This window comes from Mesoplodon bidens (genome assembly GCF_964165515.1).
Source record: "Mesoplodon bidens genome assembly, contig: HAP1_SCAFFOLD_303, whole genome shotgun sequence".
In the NCBI taxonomy this organism is placed as follows: Eukaryota; Metazoa; Chordata; class Mammalia; order Artiodactyla; family Ziphiidae; genus Mesoplodon; species Mesoplodon bidens.
This window is the reverse complement of record NW_027672243.1, coordinates 276,311-296,345: the sequence shown is the minus strand read 5'-3', so window position 1 is coordinate 296,345 and position 20,035 is coordinate 276,311. Positions and strand designations below refer to the sequence as shown.

At 41.8% G+C, this 20,035-nt stretch overlaps 1 protein-coding gene across 1 annotated transcript; it reads right to left on the bottom strand.

The window, feature by feature from the left end:
• Positions 1-531: 531 nt before the first annotated feature.
• Positions 532-14,116, bottom strand: LOC308610443 (U3 small nucleolar RNA-associated protein 25 homolog). The gene is made up of 5 exons (XM_081259577.1): positions 10,878-14,116; positions 9,510-9,692; positions 9,261-9,373; positions 8,294-8,539; positions 532-2,052 (listed from the first exon to the last, which is right to left on the bottom strand). Exons 1-5 carry the CDS (start codon positions 10,899-10,901, stop codon positions 1,809-1,811), a joined length of 810 nt encoding a protein of 269 aa, XP_081115703.1. The 5' UTR covers positions 10,902-14,116; the 3' UTR covers positions 532-1,808.
• Between the last annotated feature and the right edge of the window lie 5,919 nt (positions 14,117-20,035).

Sequence of the window (20,035 nt, the reverse complement as noted above, 5' to 3'; positions counted from 1 at the left end):
AACCTAATCTGACAGGAAACACCACCCAAAGTAACTGGCCTGTAATCTTCTAAAGTGTCAACGTCCATTACTCAGCCATGAAAAGAAATGAAATTGAATTATTTGTAGTGAGGTGGATGGACATAGAGACTGTCATACAGAGTGAAGTAAGTCAGAGAAAAATACCGTATGCTAATGCATATATATGGAATCTGAAAAAAAAAAGGTTCTGAAGAACCTAGGGGCAGGCTAGGTAGACGGAGGCATAGAGAATGGACTTGAGGACACGGGGAGGGGGAAGGATAAGCTGGGACGAAGTGAGAGAGTACCATGGATTTATAATACACTACCAAGTGTAAAATAGATAGCTAGTGGGAAGCAGCCGCATAGCACAGGGAGATCAGCTCGGTGCTTTGTGACCACCTAGACGGGTGGGATAGGGAAGGTGGGAGGGAGACGCAAGAGGGAGGAGATACGGGGATATATGTATAGCTGATTCACTTTGTTATAAAGCAGAAACACACCATTGTAAAGCCATTATACTCCAATAAAGATGTTTAAAAATTTTTTTTAATTTAAAAATTAAAAAAAAGGTCAAGAAAGCCAAGAAAAAGCTGAGGTACCATTCAGAATAAAGGCCACTACAGAGATATGACAACTCAAAGCAGTATGTAACTCTGAACTGCATCCTTTTGCTATAAAGGTTATTATTGGGACATTTGGCAAAATCTGAATGGGGCCCAAGGATTAGTGGCAATTTCCTGATTTGACGGTTGTTTTGAGGTTACATAGAAAAATGTCCTTGTTTACATGAAATACATACTAAATTCAGGAGTGATTTTTAGGAGTGACAGGCCCAGCAACTTGGCAATTTATTTTCAGATGATTCAGGTTCTGAATTGGTAATTTTTCTGTCTGAGAATAGTTCAATTTTTTTTTTTTTTTGGCCACGCTGTGCAGCTTGCAGGATCTTTGTTCCCTGACCAGGAACTGAAACTGGGCCTCGGCAGTGAAAGCGCCGAGCCCAAACCACTGGACCGCCAGGGAACTCCCTAAAAATGTTTTTAAAAGTGTAACTTCTTTTCCTTTTTATGTTATATGACTTAAAAAATGACTATAGCAATGAAGACAGTGGTGTTGACGATGAATTTGCGACATCAAGAATTTCATAAAATTATTTCTTGAAATAAGGTAGAAATTCATGTTATTTTATATAATGTGACTTTTAAGTATATATTTTCATTAAAACATTTAGGAGTTAAAAAAAGATCAGTGAACGAATGTGCTCTTCTAGGTTGAATTAAAATAGAATATTTAAGGTTTAAAAAAGTTTGGCTGGGGAAAAATAACAGTTTTGCAAAACCTTTGCGATCCAAAACTAAGATGATATTCAACAGCAAGAAGTATTCCAATTTCTCATAACCAGTTCTCACAAGCAAAGAAATGCATGCTTCACTTTAAGAAGGTGTCAAATAGAAACAGGCAAATCTGAAAGAGTTCACCAAGTGTAATAAATTAGAGGTGAAATCACAACAAAAGAATTTATGGTGTACAAAAAAATTCACAAGTAGAAGATTCCTTCTATCAACTTCTCAGAGTTCCATGAGCTCTCCCCTGACCTCTGAAAGATGGGTTTTACCAAAATCTGGTTTACACGGAACTTTTCAGGTATATATGGTCTGAAAAGAAAGGAGTATCTGCTAAGAACCTGCCTGGTGCTCCTTCCTTGTTGCAGCCCTTCTTTGTGTAAGTGATCAGAATCAGGTCCAAGAGACACAGAATCAAGCATGACATATCACACCAAACACCATTTCCTGTCCAACCAATTCTCATCTCTCTCCAGTAATGAAAAGGTGGACGTTCTTCTTGGACTGCAGCATCTGTGCAGCCTGCTCCACCCCGACCACAGCAGACAGCCTCTGGGCATCGTACTTGGAGTAGGGGACAGTGCAGGTCCAGGCAGCTTCCTCTCCTCTGGTGGTGGCTTGCAGCATGTTACAGACTTCACTGTAGAAGTGGGGATATGTTGGCAGTTCATAGAAAATTAGGTTCCTGATGCCTTTTATTGTGTATCTGTTAGAAGGAGAAAGAGAGGCTATGTCTACATGAGAAAGTTTATGGAAAAGCCACCGAAGAGTTTTACAGGGACATAGTCACTCTCGCTGTTTCATGCAAGGAGAAAGACCATGGCACAAATAACACACAGACCAAAAGTTACTCTAATTTGAGCTGGAGGGGCTCATTTTTTGTGACAGTGTATTTGAATTCCTAATGTTTGGCTTAAGATAATGATAAAATGAATTTGCACTTCTTGAGCCTAATCTGAGCAGACTGAGGTAGGGTGGGGAAGAATAGTAGACAAGGATTAGAAATCTGTCGCAGAAAATTTGAAAAGCAGGCATTTCCAATTTAACATTATCCTAATTATAATCAGGCAAAACAGTGTTCTGTAATGGAGCTGAGGTCAGACCAGACCCAGTACATAAAATAAACAGCATAAACTGTAAATGCACTCCCATTAGTCTTTTCTTGTCATTCTGTAGACATGTTAACTCCATGGCAGATGTCCCAAGTTCACCCATTTACAAAATCCTGCCCGAGGACCCATTAGGCATTATGGGAAGGCAATTAATTTCAACAGCTTCCTCGCTTCTTTCCCTGCTGCACAGGGCTGCATGGTGTGGGGGGTTGCAGACCCTAGGGACGCGCCTTACGGTTCGGGTTGAGGTCAATCATTCCCTCTTGGGCTCCATGACCAAAGATTTTATACGTTGACAAGTTTCTGATTTTTCCTGTTAAGACTCTCATACAGGGCTGATGTCAGACTCCCTCGGGAATTTTATTTTATTCATGGACGGTAAGTTTTCCTTGTCTTTTTATCCCTTGGCTCATCCTGATCTCTCTGGAGACCCTCCTCTCCCAAAATATAACTGCAGTCCATTACTTGGATCAGCTTTCCACATCCTCTTTCCATAAAGGAATTTTAATGGCTAATGATGTTGAAAAAACACAGTTCTGCCTCAGTAGTTATCAAAACAGACACAGAGTTCCATTTCTGCTTAGTATGTAGAAAACTCAAGAGAATACTGCTCCCATGCTAACAAGAAAAAGATAATCTACAACAGTGTTCCTTTTCCTGAGCCTAGACAGCTGATGTCACAGGGCAACCAAGTGAACTGATTCAACGGTGCCCTGGTGTGTGTTTAACAACTGATTCTCAGTGGGGGAGGATAGGTGCTGATTTGAAGCATTTGCCAATTTCTGTGGTGTAAATACTCCATTTCAAGCTACCAGTGTCATGTTGCTGAACTTGGAACTGGGAAGAGATGTGCAACCATACCTTAAGAGCTGGTATGAGCCAGCTTCAGCCCATCACTGACTGAATTCCAAAGAGTGACACGATGGTCTGAAGAAAGACAGGACATATGAACCACTTCACCTTCGGCAGAGCACAGTGGGGAAGAGGGCAGCTGCTAAGAAAGTGGGTAGGAAGAAAAAAGCTACACTTTTAACAAGTTCTTAAAGGGCAATTATGGGCTTGCATGACAGTTCAGAATCCCTGGGATTCCCGGACACTCCTTTACTTCACAGTCATGATGGCTTTTCCAAAGGTCTCCACTGGGAGCCCTGGAAAGACTGGACGCAAGGCAGAAGACCTGAGAGACCCCGATGGTGGTGCAGACATGAAAACTCACTCTCTTCCCAGAGCCATGTTGTATATGAAGCTAAAGCCTGAAGCCAGTGAGGGGGCAAAGGTCAACTGCCAGGGTGGAGTCAGAAGCAGCAAAACTGTGTGCCCTAAGGGAGGAGCATTAACCCCTCACCCCATCCCTCCCCACCACAGGACTTACATCCAGTAGAAAGAGCAGTCTGGGGAAAGGGGAAAGGGCATGAAGACTGGGGAAAGGGCGTGAAGCCTGTTCAGCCCAAGATCCTGCACTGATGTAAGCAGATGTTTGCCACCACTGCAGAGATGCAGGGAACTCTTTCCCACCAAGACCCCTCGTAGAACAAGGCAGAGGCTGGCCACCATGGAGGGTGGTGCAGAAGCCCTGAGAAAGCGCCAGCTCCAAAGCCCAGGATGGACAGAACCTGCCTGCATCTGAGCTGGACCAGGAGGAGAACAACTGCCCCACTTCAAGCCTTAGGGGAGGAGCGAGCAGGAGCAGCCTGCTACTGGGGGAGGGGCCGGAGCATGGGAGAGGCTCTCCCTCGGCACAGGGGTGCAGGGCATGGTGAAAGCTGAGAGGGGAGCAGGACACTGAGACAAGGCCCTCCAGCACTGGGCCCCACAGTGGGCCACTGTCTGCTGGAGGAACTGGCAGTTTGTGGTAACTAGAAGGCAACGACGGTAACAACCAAATCCTAACTAGATTCACAACTGCCACGCTAGTGGCCTGACAGAAGAGGCGTCCAGGCCAGCTACTTACTCAGGCACTACGTTCAACTGACAATTACAAAAAACACAGAAAAGCAAGAAGAAGACATTAAAACCATGAGGTATCATTTTGACTATCAAGTCACTGGAAAAAAGGAGAATTTACAGAAATATTTACAGAATTTACAGAAATAGGCTAATGGAGTATAAATTATTGTGAGTGTGTATTTCACCGGGGAGGGGAGAAGATGGGAGTGGCAACACACAGCAAATTTTAAACTGGGTACAGCTTTTGAACAAATAAGTTTTCCTTTCCAAATTTATCCTAAGGAAATGCCTAGGCAACTATGCCATCAACTACGCATATGGATGCTCTTGGCATTATTGTATATAATAACAGAAAACAACAAATCAATATGCCCATTAAAAGGAAACTGGGTTAATTATATACCCATACAATGTAACACTATGCAACCATTAAAAAGGATGCTATACACACCTTAAAAGATTACTTATAATTACACAGAAAAGGTATTTTTACAATGTAAAATGTAATGTACAATGTACAATGTAAAGATTTAGCAGACCTACCTTGACCTACCTTACATTTAGTATCACCAAAAACGGGACAAACTGACACCCTGGGCCTCTTGAGGAGATGCAGGGGGAAGTACACAATATCCTCTATGTAGAATTCTTACTAAAATAATGTTTAAATCTTTGGTCCCCGAACTCTAATGCTCACTGAATCACCTATTTGTTTTTTAAACATACCTGTAATTGGTCCCCATCCCCAAACACCATGATTTAATTGATACTGGGGTATGACCAGGGCATTCAGATTTTTAAAAGCTCCCCAAGGGGATTCTAATATGTAGCAAAGTTTGGGAACACTGATCTAAATAATAAGAAAACAGCCAAATCCAGATGTGGGACATTCTACAGGAAACTGGACTGGACTCTTCAAAACATATCAGTATCACAGCAAGAAACAAAGGCAGAGACTTATTCTAGATCAGGGTTTCTTAACCCTGGCACTACTGCCATTTTAAGCCAGGTAATTCTTTGTTGTAAGGGCTGTCCTGTGCACTGTAGGACGTCTAGCAGCACCCAGGCCTTGACCCGCTTGAACCACTAGACCACTAGAATAACCCTCCAACTGTACCAACCAAAAATGTCTCCAGATATTTCCAAATGTCCCTTGGGGAGCAAAACTGCTCCTGCTTGAGAACTGCTAAAATAGACTAAAGAAACATGTCACGCAAATGCAATGTAGGATTCTTAACTAAATCCTGGATTGGGGTGGGGGGGGTGGTGAGAAACAGCTGTAATAGTCATTTTGGGAACAACTAGGAAAATTTGCATACAGACTAAATACTAGATGGTATTACTGCAGTAATGTCAAGTGGTATGTTAATGGTGTTGTGGTTAGATAAAAGAATGTTGTTTTTAAGCTCTACAGGCTGAAAGATTTAGGAGTTAAGTGTCATGAAGCCTCCCATAATTTACTCTCAAATGGTTCAGGAAGAAAAAATAAGAGATGTGAGTGGAAAGAGAGAAGGAGAGACAGAGAATGTGGGTGCATGAGAATGTGGCAAAATGCTAACAGCTGGTGAAGCCTAAGTGGAAGGAGTTAGAGATGTTCACTGGGATAGTCTTACAATGTCTTTTGAAATGAAATCTTCCCAAATAGAAAGTTGGAGCGGGGGCAGGATATAGTAGAACTATATATATATATAAACTAAAAAATACATCCATAACATACAAGTATATACCAAAATGCTAACTTATTTAAGCTTTTTTTCAATAAGCACATAAAACATTCAAGATAAAAGAAAAAAAAATCCAAATGTGTACACTGTGATCCCAATGTTGGTGTCGTTTTTAAAATGCCTGTGTCTGTGTGTGTGTGCACGTGCACATGTTTTTTACATCAAAGAGACAGGAAAGAAATACACCAAAATGGGTGTTTATATCAGTAAGATGACAGGTGATCCCATTTTTTTAACCTAGATTTTCTAGGTTCTCTACAATAATTGTGTAATACTCTTATAATGAGAGTATTTTTAAAGCAAAATAAAACAACAAAACCAATTCCAATAGGTATTATATTTAAAACCCAAGAAAATCTCTCTTAGTACCAATTCGTGCACAGTAGAGACTAGGCATCTCCTGGAAATAAGAGCACGTGACCAGAACCTCTTCAGAGGGGCAGTTAGTAACAATTCCCATGGTCTTCTGCACCTCTTCCCCTGCCTTCCTCCTCTCCTGTATGTGCTTTGGGTCTTCGGTGACCCCTACAAATATGGCGTAACACTGTGACAGGACCCAAAACTAAGGACATTCCCGATGTCTATGTTACCTGACAACTGTTAAAGATAAATGAGGCAACCACAACTGACTTGCAAGGCTGGCTCCTGCATACAGTCTATAAAGACGAGGTCTGTTACTTCTATAACTGGGGTTCTCCCTGGGGCAGGGAGCACTCAGAAACACCCCACTAGCGTTTCCCACCTCCAGAAATCCTACCTCCAGAGTTTCTGATTGCCCCCTGCTTAAGAATCCTTCCTGTGCTAACCCACTGATGATGCTCAGAGAAAGAACTGTGAACTGTCCTCCCCTCAGGAGGGCCATCATGACCAAATGCCCATCCCATCCTAAGATTCTACTGGTTTCATCCCCCCAAAGAAAACAAATCCTCAGGATGAAAGTTTTTTGCTAGCTCACAAATGAACTGCAATATGTCTAACACGGCCTACTTCCATAGAGAATATAAATACAGAATTTTAAAGCTGGATACTAAAGTGTAAAATACATGTACTTTTCCCAAGGTCAAATGAAAAAATCAAATCACAAAGACACTGCAGATCAAAATACCCATCATCACCTTGGTGACCTCTCAAGCAAAAAAATCTATAGCTGGGAACCTTGAGATAATTGGCAGTTGCAGATTATCTCCATTCAACTTAAACACCCACTAACCTGGTCCAGGGTACAAAGCTAATGGCACGTGTTCGGTTTGTCTTTATAGTGACTTTGGGGACAAAACAGTTTGGTCAATAAATGAACAGTGTAAGACAGAAGACTGTCCTGCCTACTTAAGAGAAAGGGCTCCTTTGACATCATGCCCTCTCCTTGAAAAGCTGCTACTTGAGAGCAGTCCTCATCCCAGCTTAGTTCACACTTGCTACAGACAATCACGCTGGGAAGTTTTCCAATCCATCCACTTCATTTAAAGGACTTGCTTTGACGTATCAAGCTTTTGGAAAACTAAGGGCTCTTTAGACCTGCTGAGTGCAAACTCCCCCAAAATACCATTTCCAACATGAATGAAAACAACAACTCACTGGAACAAAGCAAATAATGATGCCAGCAAGAAGCAAACCCTGAAGCCCTTAAATATTCACCTCTAAGCCCCTCACCTTTTGCTTCTCCTAAACTTCAAGGAGCCCCTTAGTCCTGGTTCTCCTTGGTGCAGAAGTGTGTGTGCACTGCCTCAGGACAAATGAGAGCTTTCTGAACACTGACCCTGTACTCAACTTCCATCTCCACAGACCACACAGTCCCCAGGTGTTTCATCTGTGCTTCTACGACAGGTTCCTCCCTTTCCTGTATTCAGTTGAGAGCTGCTCAGCTCTGTAATGTCCTTCTTGAGGGGTATACCCACAGCTACAGGAGGTACCCTAAGTATGGACCCACTCCAGATCTATATACAGGTTATGCTGTAGTCACTCATTCGTTTCTACCACCTTTTCCAACAATGCCCATTTTGAAAGAAAACCAACCAACCAATCAACAAAAGTCTGTCCAGCCCCCCAAACTCTGGCTTGTCTGCAGGAGGTGAAGCAAGGGAGGACCTTATAACACAGCAAAGCCCACCATGCACTTGGAAGCAGACCCTCCAGAGAGGACACTTGAAACCTGGCCCTATTTTACCTTTTGTAGAAATGGAAGCGCTCTGTGAGGAGCAGGAACTGCTTCTCTCCTTGAAGGAAGAAGCGTCTGGCCCTGGAGACACCAGACTTCTGGGTGTACTCGCAGATATGAGTGAAGTTCAGTTCCTCCTTCTTGAGGTAATTTCGGAGACGCACGAAGTCAAAGTAGGAGGGGACATAGATAAGCGTGTGAGACATGACTGCATCACGATACTGAGGCAAAATCTTGTTGACGAAAAAGTCAAACCTGATTCGGAAAGGCGAAGGGCAGAGTCAGTGGTCTAGAGGTGAGCCATAGTGTCACTGCCAACTGCATGACCCTGGGCAAGTCACAATCTCCTTCTACCTCCCCTAAGAGGCCAATTTGGCCTACCTCATTGCAAAGAGATTCTGTAGGGATAAAACTTGTTAAGCGCATCAAAAAGTAAGTGCCAACACTATTCATCATAAAGAATAGATGTGATGCTGGTATATCCCAGAGAATTATTCTAGGAAGTACGTAACTGTATCATTCATTCATTCAGTTGTCAGTCAGTCAGTCAACAAATAATTACTGAACACCTACCACGTGTTAAGCACCATTCTGCTACCATGGGTCCCCTGACTAAACACAAGGAGAAGACGGGGAAATTACATAGAGAATTAGGAAAACAGTTCTTGCCCTGAAGGGCTTAGAATTAAGTTGTTGACATGAGGCATTAAAAAATTAATGTAATTAAAAAATGCCACAGTCTAGGGGAAAGTACCCTTGATTTACTAACCCTGGCACTATTGGAACTAGGACAACACACCATTTCTCTGGCCTTCAGTGTCCTCCTCTGTCAATGGCATGATTGGATTCAGTTATCTCATTTCATTTCGTAAATGGTAACTAAGAAAGCCAACGTGGAATACAATTCTAAATTTGAATGCCCAAGTAAAATCCCTCTCTGTGACCCCCAGGGATCCAATGGGACAGGGGAGGGTACCTGGCATCAATCACTGAAGCTAGGTTTTCAGGTTCCATCCTCGGGAAGACATGTGGGAGCTGCACCAGGACATGACTGATGCAGCCTGTCATCGGGACGTTCCTCACAGCCACCTGCCAGGTGTCAGTGAGAACATTAGGAAGTGAGCTATCCCCATTGTTGACCAAATGCTGTCCTCTCCTTCTGCCTCATGACCCAAACAATACACAATACTTCATGAAAATTCAGAGAAAGAAGGAGAGAACCCACCTGGCCTTGCACATTGACGCAGTACTTGTTGAACACAGAGTTGATCTGGGCATCCTGCAGGGCCCCAAACAGCAGCGTCTGACGATAGTACTTGGACCGATTATTGAGGTTCCACATGCGCACTCGAGAAAAGTCCACCCCATGTGAGTCCAAGGGCAGTAGGTTCATGTGGCTCATCAAATGCTTTGAGCAGAAGTAATACTCCATTAATACTTATTGAACACTTACCTGCTGGGCGTTGCTAACCTCTCTATAAGCCCATCATCTTATTTAACCCCATGAAGTAGATACTATCATCTCCCAAATTACAGCAAGAAAACAGGCTCAGATGGGTGAGTGACTTGCCCAGAGTCAAGCGAACAAGAAGAAAAGCTCAAACTGGCCACCTTGTGGATCTCTCAAAAAGGATCAAGATGCGACCTATACAGAGTATTTCTTTTCAAGGAAATTCTGAAATGCCACTCTGGTCACTCTGTAAGCAACTCAGTTCCAGACTTGGACAAGAAGGGAAATGACACGGAAAACAGAGCTGCTGTCCTTCCATGACTTGGTTCCCAAAACGTTAGAAAATTCCCTGAGTGACTACATGTGCCTTTTGCTCAAAATAAAGATGACTCAACCATCGACATGCCTGTTCTATTTTAATCATATTTTTACCTTGTAATGTATATTGAAGGGTCACAAGTACCATAAGTTTATTCCCTACTTTATAAATAAGTACTCCCCTTTATCTGTCCCAAACTTACTCCAAGTCCTGGGGTTGTAGAAAAGGTAAATGCTCACATGCCTTATAAAAATAAACCTATAGTTCTGTGATGAGGATTGTTCCAAAGCACAATCCTAAACCCCAAAACATTGCAGAGTATGTTGAGAGGGAGAAAAAAAATTATAGTACAAATTACAGTAGGGGGACAAAAACATCTTACGTTTCTCTGTAAAACATCACAAATTAAGAAATCATGAGCAATGTTTTCCCATCTCCACTGAAGACCAAACAAAAGAGAACGAGCATAAATAGGAGGAACTATTTTAGATAAAAACATTCCTGGTGAGGAGGGATTTCAGTCAGTCAACCAACCAACCAACCAACCAACCAACCAACCACACTAAACTGGTCTATTACTAGAAGCAACTTTTAAGGGGAAGAAATCTTTTCTGGAGATTTGAAAATGTTGACAAGAATTTTAATCTTTCTGGATACTTTACTGACCAACTTGTGGGTAGAAGAGGGGACAACATTTCCCGTTTTCAAATTGGAAAATGTGGAATATTTCCATTTCCAAGCTGAGTTTTAATCTGGACTTTAATAACCATTTCAGACTCAAACCACTGAGCTTCTTGTCTCTAAATGTTAATGACCAGCATTACCAAGACATGCTCCCAGTTCTGCATCAGGTAAATGTCAGCTTGATCAATGATGAGAAGCTCAATACAAGACAAAAAGTCAAAATCTCTCTTCTTCTCTCCTTCTCCACCAATGATGGTCCTCAAGCCCAGGGGGGAGGCAATGAGGATGTCTGACGAATAGAAGGGGGCATAAAGTCAGATGCTTCTCTGCAGTATTGCCACCCCTATACACAAAACAGCCAAGCACACATCAGTTCATGAGTCACCACCAAGCCATTAGCTTCCACCCTCTCCAACTGCAGCCTCCCCTTGTACCTTCCACATCTTCCCCTTTGCATGTAATTGTGCTCAAACTGCTTTAATTATTAAAATCATCATCGTCATCATCATCATCCCTCCTTTGCATCTACGGTCCCTTCTAGCTCCCACCCTCTTCTTTTCCTTCACTGGCAAACCTTCCAAAAAATTATCTCTACTTTAAAATCCCCCACTGACTCCTTAATGTACTGCAATCTGCCTCTGAGTCTCAGGACACCACTGAAATGACTCTTGCCAAGGTCACCAACAGCTCTCAGTTACCAATTCAATGGCACTTTAGTGTTTCTTGTCACGAATGCATAAGCACACCCTCCTTGAAATGTTCTTTTCCTTACTGGTGGTTTCTATCACTTTAACACTTACTTCTATTACTGACCTGGTTCTTATCTATTTTTCCATATTCAAAGAGCTCTTCAACAAATCCCTGGATTCACCCACAAGTTCTCTTTCACTCTACATAAAGCTTTGGATAAATATATTCACTAATTATGGCTTTAACATTATCATCACAAAAATTTATATTTCCTGCCCACATCTCTTTCCTAAGCAACAAGTAGCAGTCTGTAAAGAGCCCAGATCATATGTGAAGGAGATTCACTTGCTAATCTTAAAGCATCTACCAGAGGGGCAGAAGTTGGCTGGGACTCTCTCTGGGGACAGAATGCTGGCAGATGCCATTTTTACAAATTCCCTCTACCTTGATGGCACTGGTGGGTGCCACTTTTTTGCACTCTCACTCTAAGTTGCTAACAGTGGTGGTGGGTGAGTACCCCCTACCCCACGGCCCTGCACTGCCTGTGTGCAGCACTGACAAACATGGACAACGAGCAGCCACGCCTACCCCATCTCATGCCACTCGCGGGACATGACCTGAGGCAACAATCGCATGTAGCCCACACAGGGGACACTCCTTGAGCACCAGGCTCAGGCAGATGGGGGTGGGACTGCATTTCTAGACTCCATGGGAGTGAAACAAACAGAGAGAGTTTATAAGATGACCAAGAACTAGGAAAAAGTTAAAAATACAGTTCATCTCCCACACAGGGCCACTCCTTCAAGACGGGGCAGTAACTGTTTTGCATAATACACAGAAACAAAGACGGAGAGTCAAGCAAAATGAGGAAGCAGAGGAACATGTTCCAAATGAAGGAACAAGATAAAACCCCAGAAAAAATATTTAATGAAACAGATGTAAGTGATTTATCCGATAAAGAATTCAAAGTCATAGTCCTAAAGATGCTCACCAAACTTGGAAGATGAATGAACGAACACAGTGAGAAACTCAAGAAAGAGACAGAATATAAGCAAGTTCTAAACAGAACTCACACAGCTGAAGATTATAATAATTGAACTGAAAAATACACTAGAGGGAATCAACAGCAGACTAGATGGTAGAAAAGAACAGATCAGTGACCTGGCAGACAAGGTAGCAGAAATCACCCCAACAGAACAGCAAAGAGAAAAAATATTTTTAAAATATGAGGACAGTTTAAGGGAACTGTGGGACAACATCAAGTGTACTATCATCGGTGTTAAGGGGTCGCAGAAGAAGAGAGAGAAAGGGGCACTAACACCCACATTATAGGGGTCCCAGAAGGAGGACAGAGAAAGAAAGGGGCAGAAAACTTATCTGAAGAAATAATGGCTAAAAATGTCCCTAACCTGGTGAAGGAAACAGACATTCAGGTCCAGCAAGAACCAAGAGTCCCAAACAAAATGAACCCAAGGAGATTCATACCAAGACACATTATAATTAATACGTTAAAAGTCAAAGGTAAAGAGGGAATCTTAAGCAGCAAGAGAAAAACAACTAATTACAGACAAGGGAATCCCCATAAGAATATCAGCTGATTTTTCATCAGAAACTTTGTGGTCCAGAAGGAGATGGCATGATATGTTCAAATATGCTGAAAGGAAAAAACTTCCAACAAAGAAGGAAGGAAATAATAGAAGTCAGATGAGAAATACTGAATAAATGAAATGGAGACAAAAAAAAAGATCAATGAAACTAAGAGCTGGTTCTGTGAAAAGATAAACAAAATTAACAAACCTTTAGTCAGACTCAATAAGAAAAAAAGAGAAGGGGCCCAAATAAAATCAGAAATGAAAGAGAACCTATAACTGACACTACAGAAATACAAAGTATCATAAGAGACTACTACGAACAATTATACACCAACAAGTCAGATAACCTAGAAGAAATACATAAATTCCGAGAAACACACAATCTTCTAAAACTGAATCATGAAGAAAAAATGTGAATAGATCAATTACTAGTAATGTGATTGAATCAGTAATCAAAAAGCTCCCCAAAAACAAAAGACCAGGACCAGAGAGCTTCATGGTGAATTCTACGAAATACTTAAAGAAGATTTAATACCTATCCTTCTCAAACATATTTCAAAAAACTGAAGAGGCGGAAACACTTCCAAACTCATTTTATGAGGCCAACATAACCCTGATACTGAAACACCACAAAAAAAGAAATGTACAGGCTACTATGCCTGATAAACACAGATGCAAAAATCCTTGACAAATTATTAGCAAACTGAATCCAACAATACATTAAAAGGACCATACACTATAATCAAGTAGAATTTATTCCAGGGATGCAAGGATGGGTTGACAAAGTGGGTATAGAGGGAACGTATCTCAACCTAGCAAAGGCATATACGATAAACCCACAGCTAACATCATATTCAGTGGTGAAAAGCTGAAAGCATTTCCTCTAAAATCAGGAAGAAGACAAGGATGCACACTTCTGCCACTTTTATTCAACATATTATTGGAAATCCTAGCCACAGCAACTAGGCAAGAAAAAGAAATAAAGGATACCCAAATTGGAAAGGAGGAAGTAAAACTGACTATTTGCAGATGACATGATACTTTATGGAGAAAACCCTAAAGACTCCACCAAAAAACTGTCAGAACTAATAAATAAATTTAGTAATGTTGCAGGATACAAAATTAACAAAAATCTGTTGTGTTTATATACATTAATAAGGAACTATTAGAAATTAAGAAAACAATCCATTTACAATAGCATCAAAAAGAATAAACTACCTAGAAAAAATCTAACCAAGAAGGTAAAAAACTTGTACTTGGAAAACTACAAGGTATTGATGAAAGAAATTAAAGATGACAGAAACATGAAAAAATACACCATGCTCATAGATGGGAAGACTTAGTACTGTTAAAATGTCCATACTGGACACCAAGGGGGGAAAGTGGGGGTGGGGGTGGGGGTGTGATGAATTGGGAGATTGGGACTGACATGTATATACTAATATGTATTAAATGGATAACTAATAAGAACCTGCTGTATAAAGAAATAAATAAAATTCAAAAACAAAGTCCATACTACCCAAAGAAATCTACAGATTTAATGCAATCCTTATCAAAATACCCATGACATTTTTCATAAAACTAGAATAATCCTAAAATTTGTACAGAGGATCCTGGGGATTTGTGCAAAGGATCCTGAATAGCCAAACTGATTATGAGAAAGAAGAACAAAGCTGAAGGTATAACACTCCCTGATTTTAAACTACACTACAAGTCTACAGTAATCAAAATTGTACGGTAATAGCACAAAAACAGACACAGATCAACAGAACAGAGAGCCCAGAAATAAATCCATATTTATATGGTCACTTCATCTATGACAAAGGAGACAAGAATATACAATGCAGAAAAGACAGTCTCATCAACAAATGGTGATGGGAAAACTAGACAGCTACATGCAAAAGAATGAAACTGGACCACTAGCTTACACCATCTACAAAAATCAACTCAAAATGGATTAAAGACTTGAACATAAGACCTGAAAACCACAGAACTCCCAGAAGAAAACATAGGCAGTAACTTCCCTGACAACAGTCTCAGCAATATTTTTTTGGATCTGACTCCACAGGCAAGGGCAATGAAACCAAAAATAAACAAATGGGACTACATCAAACTAAAAAGCTTGTGCACAGCGATGGAAACCATCAATGAAACAAAAAGGCAATCTACTGAATGGGAGAGGATATTTGCAAATCTAGTAAGGGGTTAAGATCCAAAATATATAAAGAACTCATGTAACTCATTATCAAAAAACCCCAAACAGGGCTTCCCTGGTGGCACAGTGGTTGAGAGTCCGCCTGCCGATGCAGGGGATATGGGTTCGTGCCCTGGTCCGGAAAGATCCCACGTGCCGCGGAGCGGCTAGGCCCGTGAATGGCCTGGGGAGGGAGACACGATAAAACACATTTGGTCAATCAGTCTTACTGAACAGAAGTCCAGTTTTTCGTCTCACTGACACCCAATGATCCTGTATCCCCAGATAACTCATTTTTCTGAAGTCAACACATTCTCCATTGCTCGTGGAGATCGCCCTGCCCCTAGCCCTGTGCCAGGAGCTCCTGACTTACAGGAGTTCCTGTCTGGCCTGCGCCTTGCTGCCCTCAAGGACTTGACTGAGGCCTGGAGAGAATGATTTACAGGAGGAAACAAAAAGCCGATAATAGCAGTGAGAAGCCCTCCCATCCACACAGCACTTGTCCAATTTCAGAGAGCTTTCATATCCACGATCTCATATCATAGCCATAGATAATCAAAGGATAGGTAGTTTGGTGCTGACCAAAGTCAAAATCAGGACACTGCTCTGTCCCAACAGGGAAACATATTTGAAATCAGGACTATGAACCCTCACGCTCATGGTACTTGTAACTTCTTGTTTGTCTCTTTTATCTGCAGGTCCAGTGACAACTTTCTTTGCCAGGGGAGATGGAAGTGGGCTGTTAGATTGGTGCTGAAGGGAAGAAGTTTGGAGGGAGGGCCCCAGGTGGGCAGCGTACTTCCAAGGGAGTTACTGAGCCTTCTTTTTCCTCCTCCTCCTCTTATACAGATCCAAGTTTGGAATAAAGAAAGCTGCTTCTCTGAGAACACTTACCAGTGCTCAGCTTGGTCCAAGGATAAGAAGAGAGTCAGAAACAAGTAATTCTGAACATGTTAGTGGAGAATTCTCCTAAAGTCCCAAGCCAAAGTCTGTTTCATTGTCTGGGTTGGAAAGTGAGATAGATTCATTTATGGATTTCTGCCAGCACTCTCAGGAAGAGGCTGGATGGCTTTGGGGTGTATACAGACATGTATGCATACATGTGGTGGAGGAGACTGTCTGATTTGAGGCATCTAGGAGGAGACAGATGTGTGGGTGCACACACACCTTCCCCAGAATCTTCCCAAATCAGTAGCTGAGGTGTCGGAGCTTTCATAATTAGAGAGTCATACCTTTGGATTATTTATGGCTCCCTGTCAACATATCTTGAATACATGTGCCCTTGTTACCACGTATATTATCACATAAATTTCAAAACTCAAACTTCCCCAGCATCTGATCTGTATCCTCAAATTGTGCTCCTTCCCCACCTTCCCATTCCTGCTCTGTTGAGAATCTCAGATAGACTCCCGTTTACTTTCTGTGGTTTGTATTAGGACATAGTTTGTCTTTTCAAATACATCACTATATGTCAAATAAGCTCTTTCCAATCATGTACACCATAATATTTGCAAGGGATTAAAACACATCAATTTGTGTAATTCCATGAGTTCATAATGATACTAAAAATTAAAAAAAAGTTGATTGGTCAACATTAGAAGATCCAGTGAATTGACTCCTTGTGTTGAAAATTAGTAAATGAAGGGAGAGAATCAAGCATTTCTTCTGCTTTTCCTATACAAACAGTACCACTGGGTAAGCAAAATTTAGGGGAAGGAAAAGCTTGCTTTCATAGAAATAGTCCAGCAAGTAAGTGAAGAAGAAATGATAGAATTAGAATATCACCTCATGATAGAATTAGAATGTGACCTCTAATGAATTAACGAATTTAGACATTGACTACCAATGACTGGTAACATCACAAAATGAAAGGCAACCAGATGGTATACGCCTCCTGATGGAAGTATAAAATATCAGCTATCATGAAATCTGATCAAAGTTCTAAATCCCACAATGTATTCGCGAGAAACACAGAGAATAGCAGAACATGTTCAACTAACAGTGTAAAAAAAAAAAGACGACATTTATGAGACAATCAGAAATCTGAATACTGACTGGTTACATGATGATATTAAATAATTGTTATCATCTTTTTTTTAGGTGAAATAGTGCCATTGTAGCTATGTTAAAGAAAGAACCCTTATCTTTTAGATATTTAGAAATAAGTATTTACAGATAAAATAATACAATGTCTGGGATTTGCTTCAAAAATAATACAGGGGCGGGAGTTAGGGGTAGTGGGTGGGCATATAAATGAAACAAGATGGCCTTGCATTGAAGCCAAGGGATGGGAACATGGGAGTGCATTATACTCTTTTGTCTACTTTTGTATATACTTGAAATTTTCCAAAGAAAAAGTTTTTAATAAAGAAAAACTAACACTTTTCTGAATATTCTGACCATCTTGTCTTAAGGGACAGCCACCGCCCTCCCACCCCTTGAGATCGTTATCCTAGGGAGTCTCCCTGAATTGAAATACCCAAGTAACATTAATTCATCAGCCTCTCTTTACAAACTAGTATAAAAGATTATTTCCTGGATTGTTTTTACCCCTGAAAATACTGAGTCCCTGAGGGCAAAGGGCAAAGAAAACCCTGCAGGATGGAAAAGGAAGGGCTGAGCATGGGAAGAAGAAAGGGAAGAACAAATTTTGCCTTTATTACAATTTTCCCAGGGCCTTCACTAGTTGGCACATGCATCTTCTTTGTGTGGGTTTTACTAAGAGAACTTTCACTGGAGGCATGAAAAATATGTTTAAATTGCGAAGTCTCAGGTTAAAATTTCACAAAGCATCCCCTTTTATGTTGTCAAAGGCTAATATAAATATTTTCAGAAGCGGGCTCAGTGAGCCAATGATGAGACCACTTGGGTGGAGCTAGGGCACAGTTGTGTCTGAACCTGGGAACAGTCTAGACCTGTCCATAGGACTACAATGACATGGAAAGCAGGAGAGAGTAAAGAGTCACATCAAGTGCTCATGAGTATAGCTTTTTATAGCAGATCTCTGGAAGAACACCAAGAAACTGGTTGCCTCTGGGGAGGGAAGCTGGGGCACTTGGAATAGGGTGGGAGGAGAAAAAACATTGTAGGACTTTATTGTCATAGCCAGGTTATACTGTGGTTAGTGCCTTAGTATGTATGATGAGATTTGCAAGCAGCCTTTTGTTTACGTAAGTGACTGTACTTTTTATGTTGAAATGAGACAGAAGACAGATGTGTGTTTGTTTCTGGGTTCCTTGGCTGGGCCATCAGCTGGCACTACCTGCTGTTTGCATATTTTCTTGATCCTCCCTCCCCCTTGCCTCCCTCCCCCACCCTAAGCTCCCAGAATCTAATTAGGAGTAGATGGTCCCCAGAAGGAGAAAACTAGGATTTGAATAGTTGTAGTGTGACTTGTATAGGTGTGACATGGTATTGGACAAAGGTCCAGTTCTCTCACAGACGCTCGTCTAATAGCAGAGGCAGTGAACACTATCTTTGATGGCTCCTATTTTACCTTAAATATTCAGGTGAATTCTGTGGTTTATGATTGACATTGTAAGTTACTATTAGAAACAAAGTGCCTCTGTGTTTATGCTGTGGTTTTTGTTTTGTTTTGTTTTTTCGGTACGCGGGCCTCTCACTGTTGTGGCCTCTCCAGTTGCGGAGCCTTGCGGAGCCCAGGCTCCGGACGCACAGGCTCAGCGGCCATGGCTCACGGGCTTAGCCGCTCCGCGGCATGTGGGATCTTCCCAGACCTGGGGCACGAACCCGGGTCCCCTGCATCGGCAGGCGGACTCTCAACCACTGCGCCACCAGGGAAGCCCTATCCTGTGGTTTTTAAGTATCCCTGCACACTCTGCCTGTCTCTAGAGTATTAAGTCCAGTTGCGCTGTTTTTTCCCTCTTTTGTTTATTGAGGTTATTATTTACTTGCATTAAAATGTACCAATTTTAAAGGTACAGTTTGATTAATTTCGGTAATTGTATACAAGGTGTAACCACCACCACGACCCAGATATAGAAAAGTTACTTACCCTTTAAAAGTTTTCCATCCCAATTTGCCCCAATTCAGTTTTGAGACACTTTATTGAGTTTTACTGCTTTCTGTAACATCGACTCTCCAGGTGATTTAGGAAAGTCACTTTACCTCTCTGGATGTGTTTTTGCTTTTATAACATGAAAAGTGCCAGAACAAATTTGTTACCAAGGGCCCTTGCAATCCTTTCAGAAAGTGAGGGGGTAGGGTAAAGGGCGGGAATCTCAGCCTTGCGTCCTCATTCTTCACATGGCACACGCATGTGGCAGATCCTAGTGGGAAAAGCCTGTGCTCGCATCAGAGAGAATTAGGTTTCCATCTCCTCTCTTGCTAGTGTGTATGTAACCTTTTGTAAGCATCAGCTTTCTCATCTCCAATATCAGGCTTATTAACAAGGCCTATTTGTTTACTGTTGTTGTGAGGATGAACTGAGATGCACCGGCAGCCTTAAATGTTAGTTGGTATTTGTATTATGGCATAATATAAAGGCACTGCATTCAACCATCTCAGTCACTACACGTTTATGCAGGCTGATTCTCACAGCCAAAACAGACGCACAAAGTACACCCACCCATTTACCCACCTGGGGAAGCCCGAAGCCTCCCTGCCTGCCTGCCTGCCTGCCTTCCTTACGGGGCTCAGAGAAAAGCTGCGCATGCGTGCACGTGCTTCCAAAGAGCCTCGCTAGGGGGCGGAATGGGAAACAGGAAGTTCTAACGCCTGTCGTACAAGCGCGACGTAAAGCGGGTCTGCTTTATGGCACCCTGCTTCCGCCGTAAAGCGCCGTTGGCAAGCCCGCGTGAGT

Excerpts from the sequence above, each read along its gene's own strand:
- LOC308610443 (XM_081259577.1), bottom strand. The coding sequence starts at position 10,901 with ATGCAGAACTGGGAGCATGTCTTG. Across the intron at positions 8,540-9,260 it reads GCTTCAGTGATTGATGCCAG|GTTTGACTTTTTCGTCAACA; the intron begins GTACCCTCCCCT and ends TTTCCGAATCAG. Across the intron at positions 2,053-8,293 it reads CGCTTCCATTTCTACAAAAG|ATACACAATAAAAGGCATCA; the intron begins GTAAAATAGGGC and ends TCCTTCTAACAG.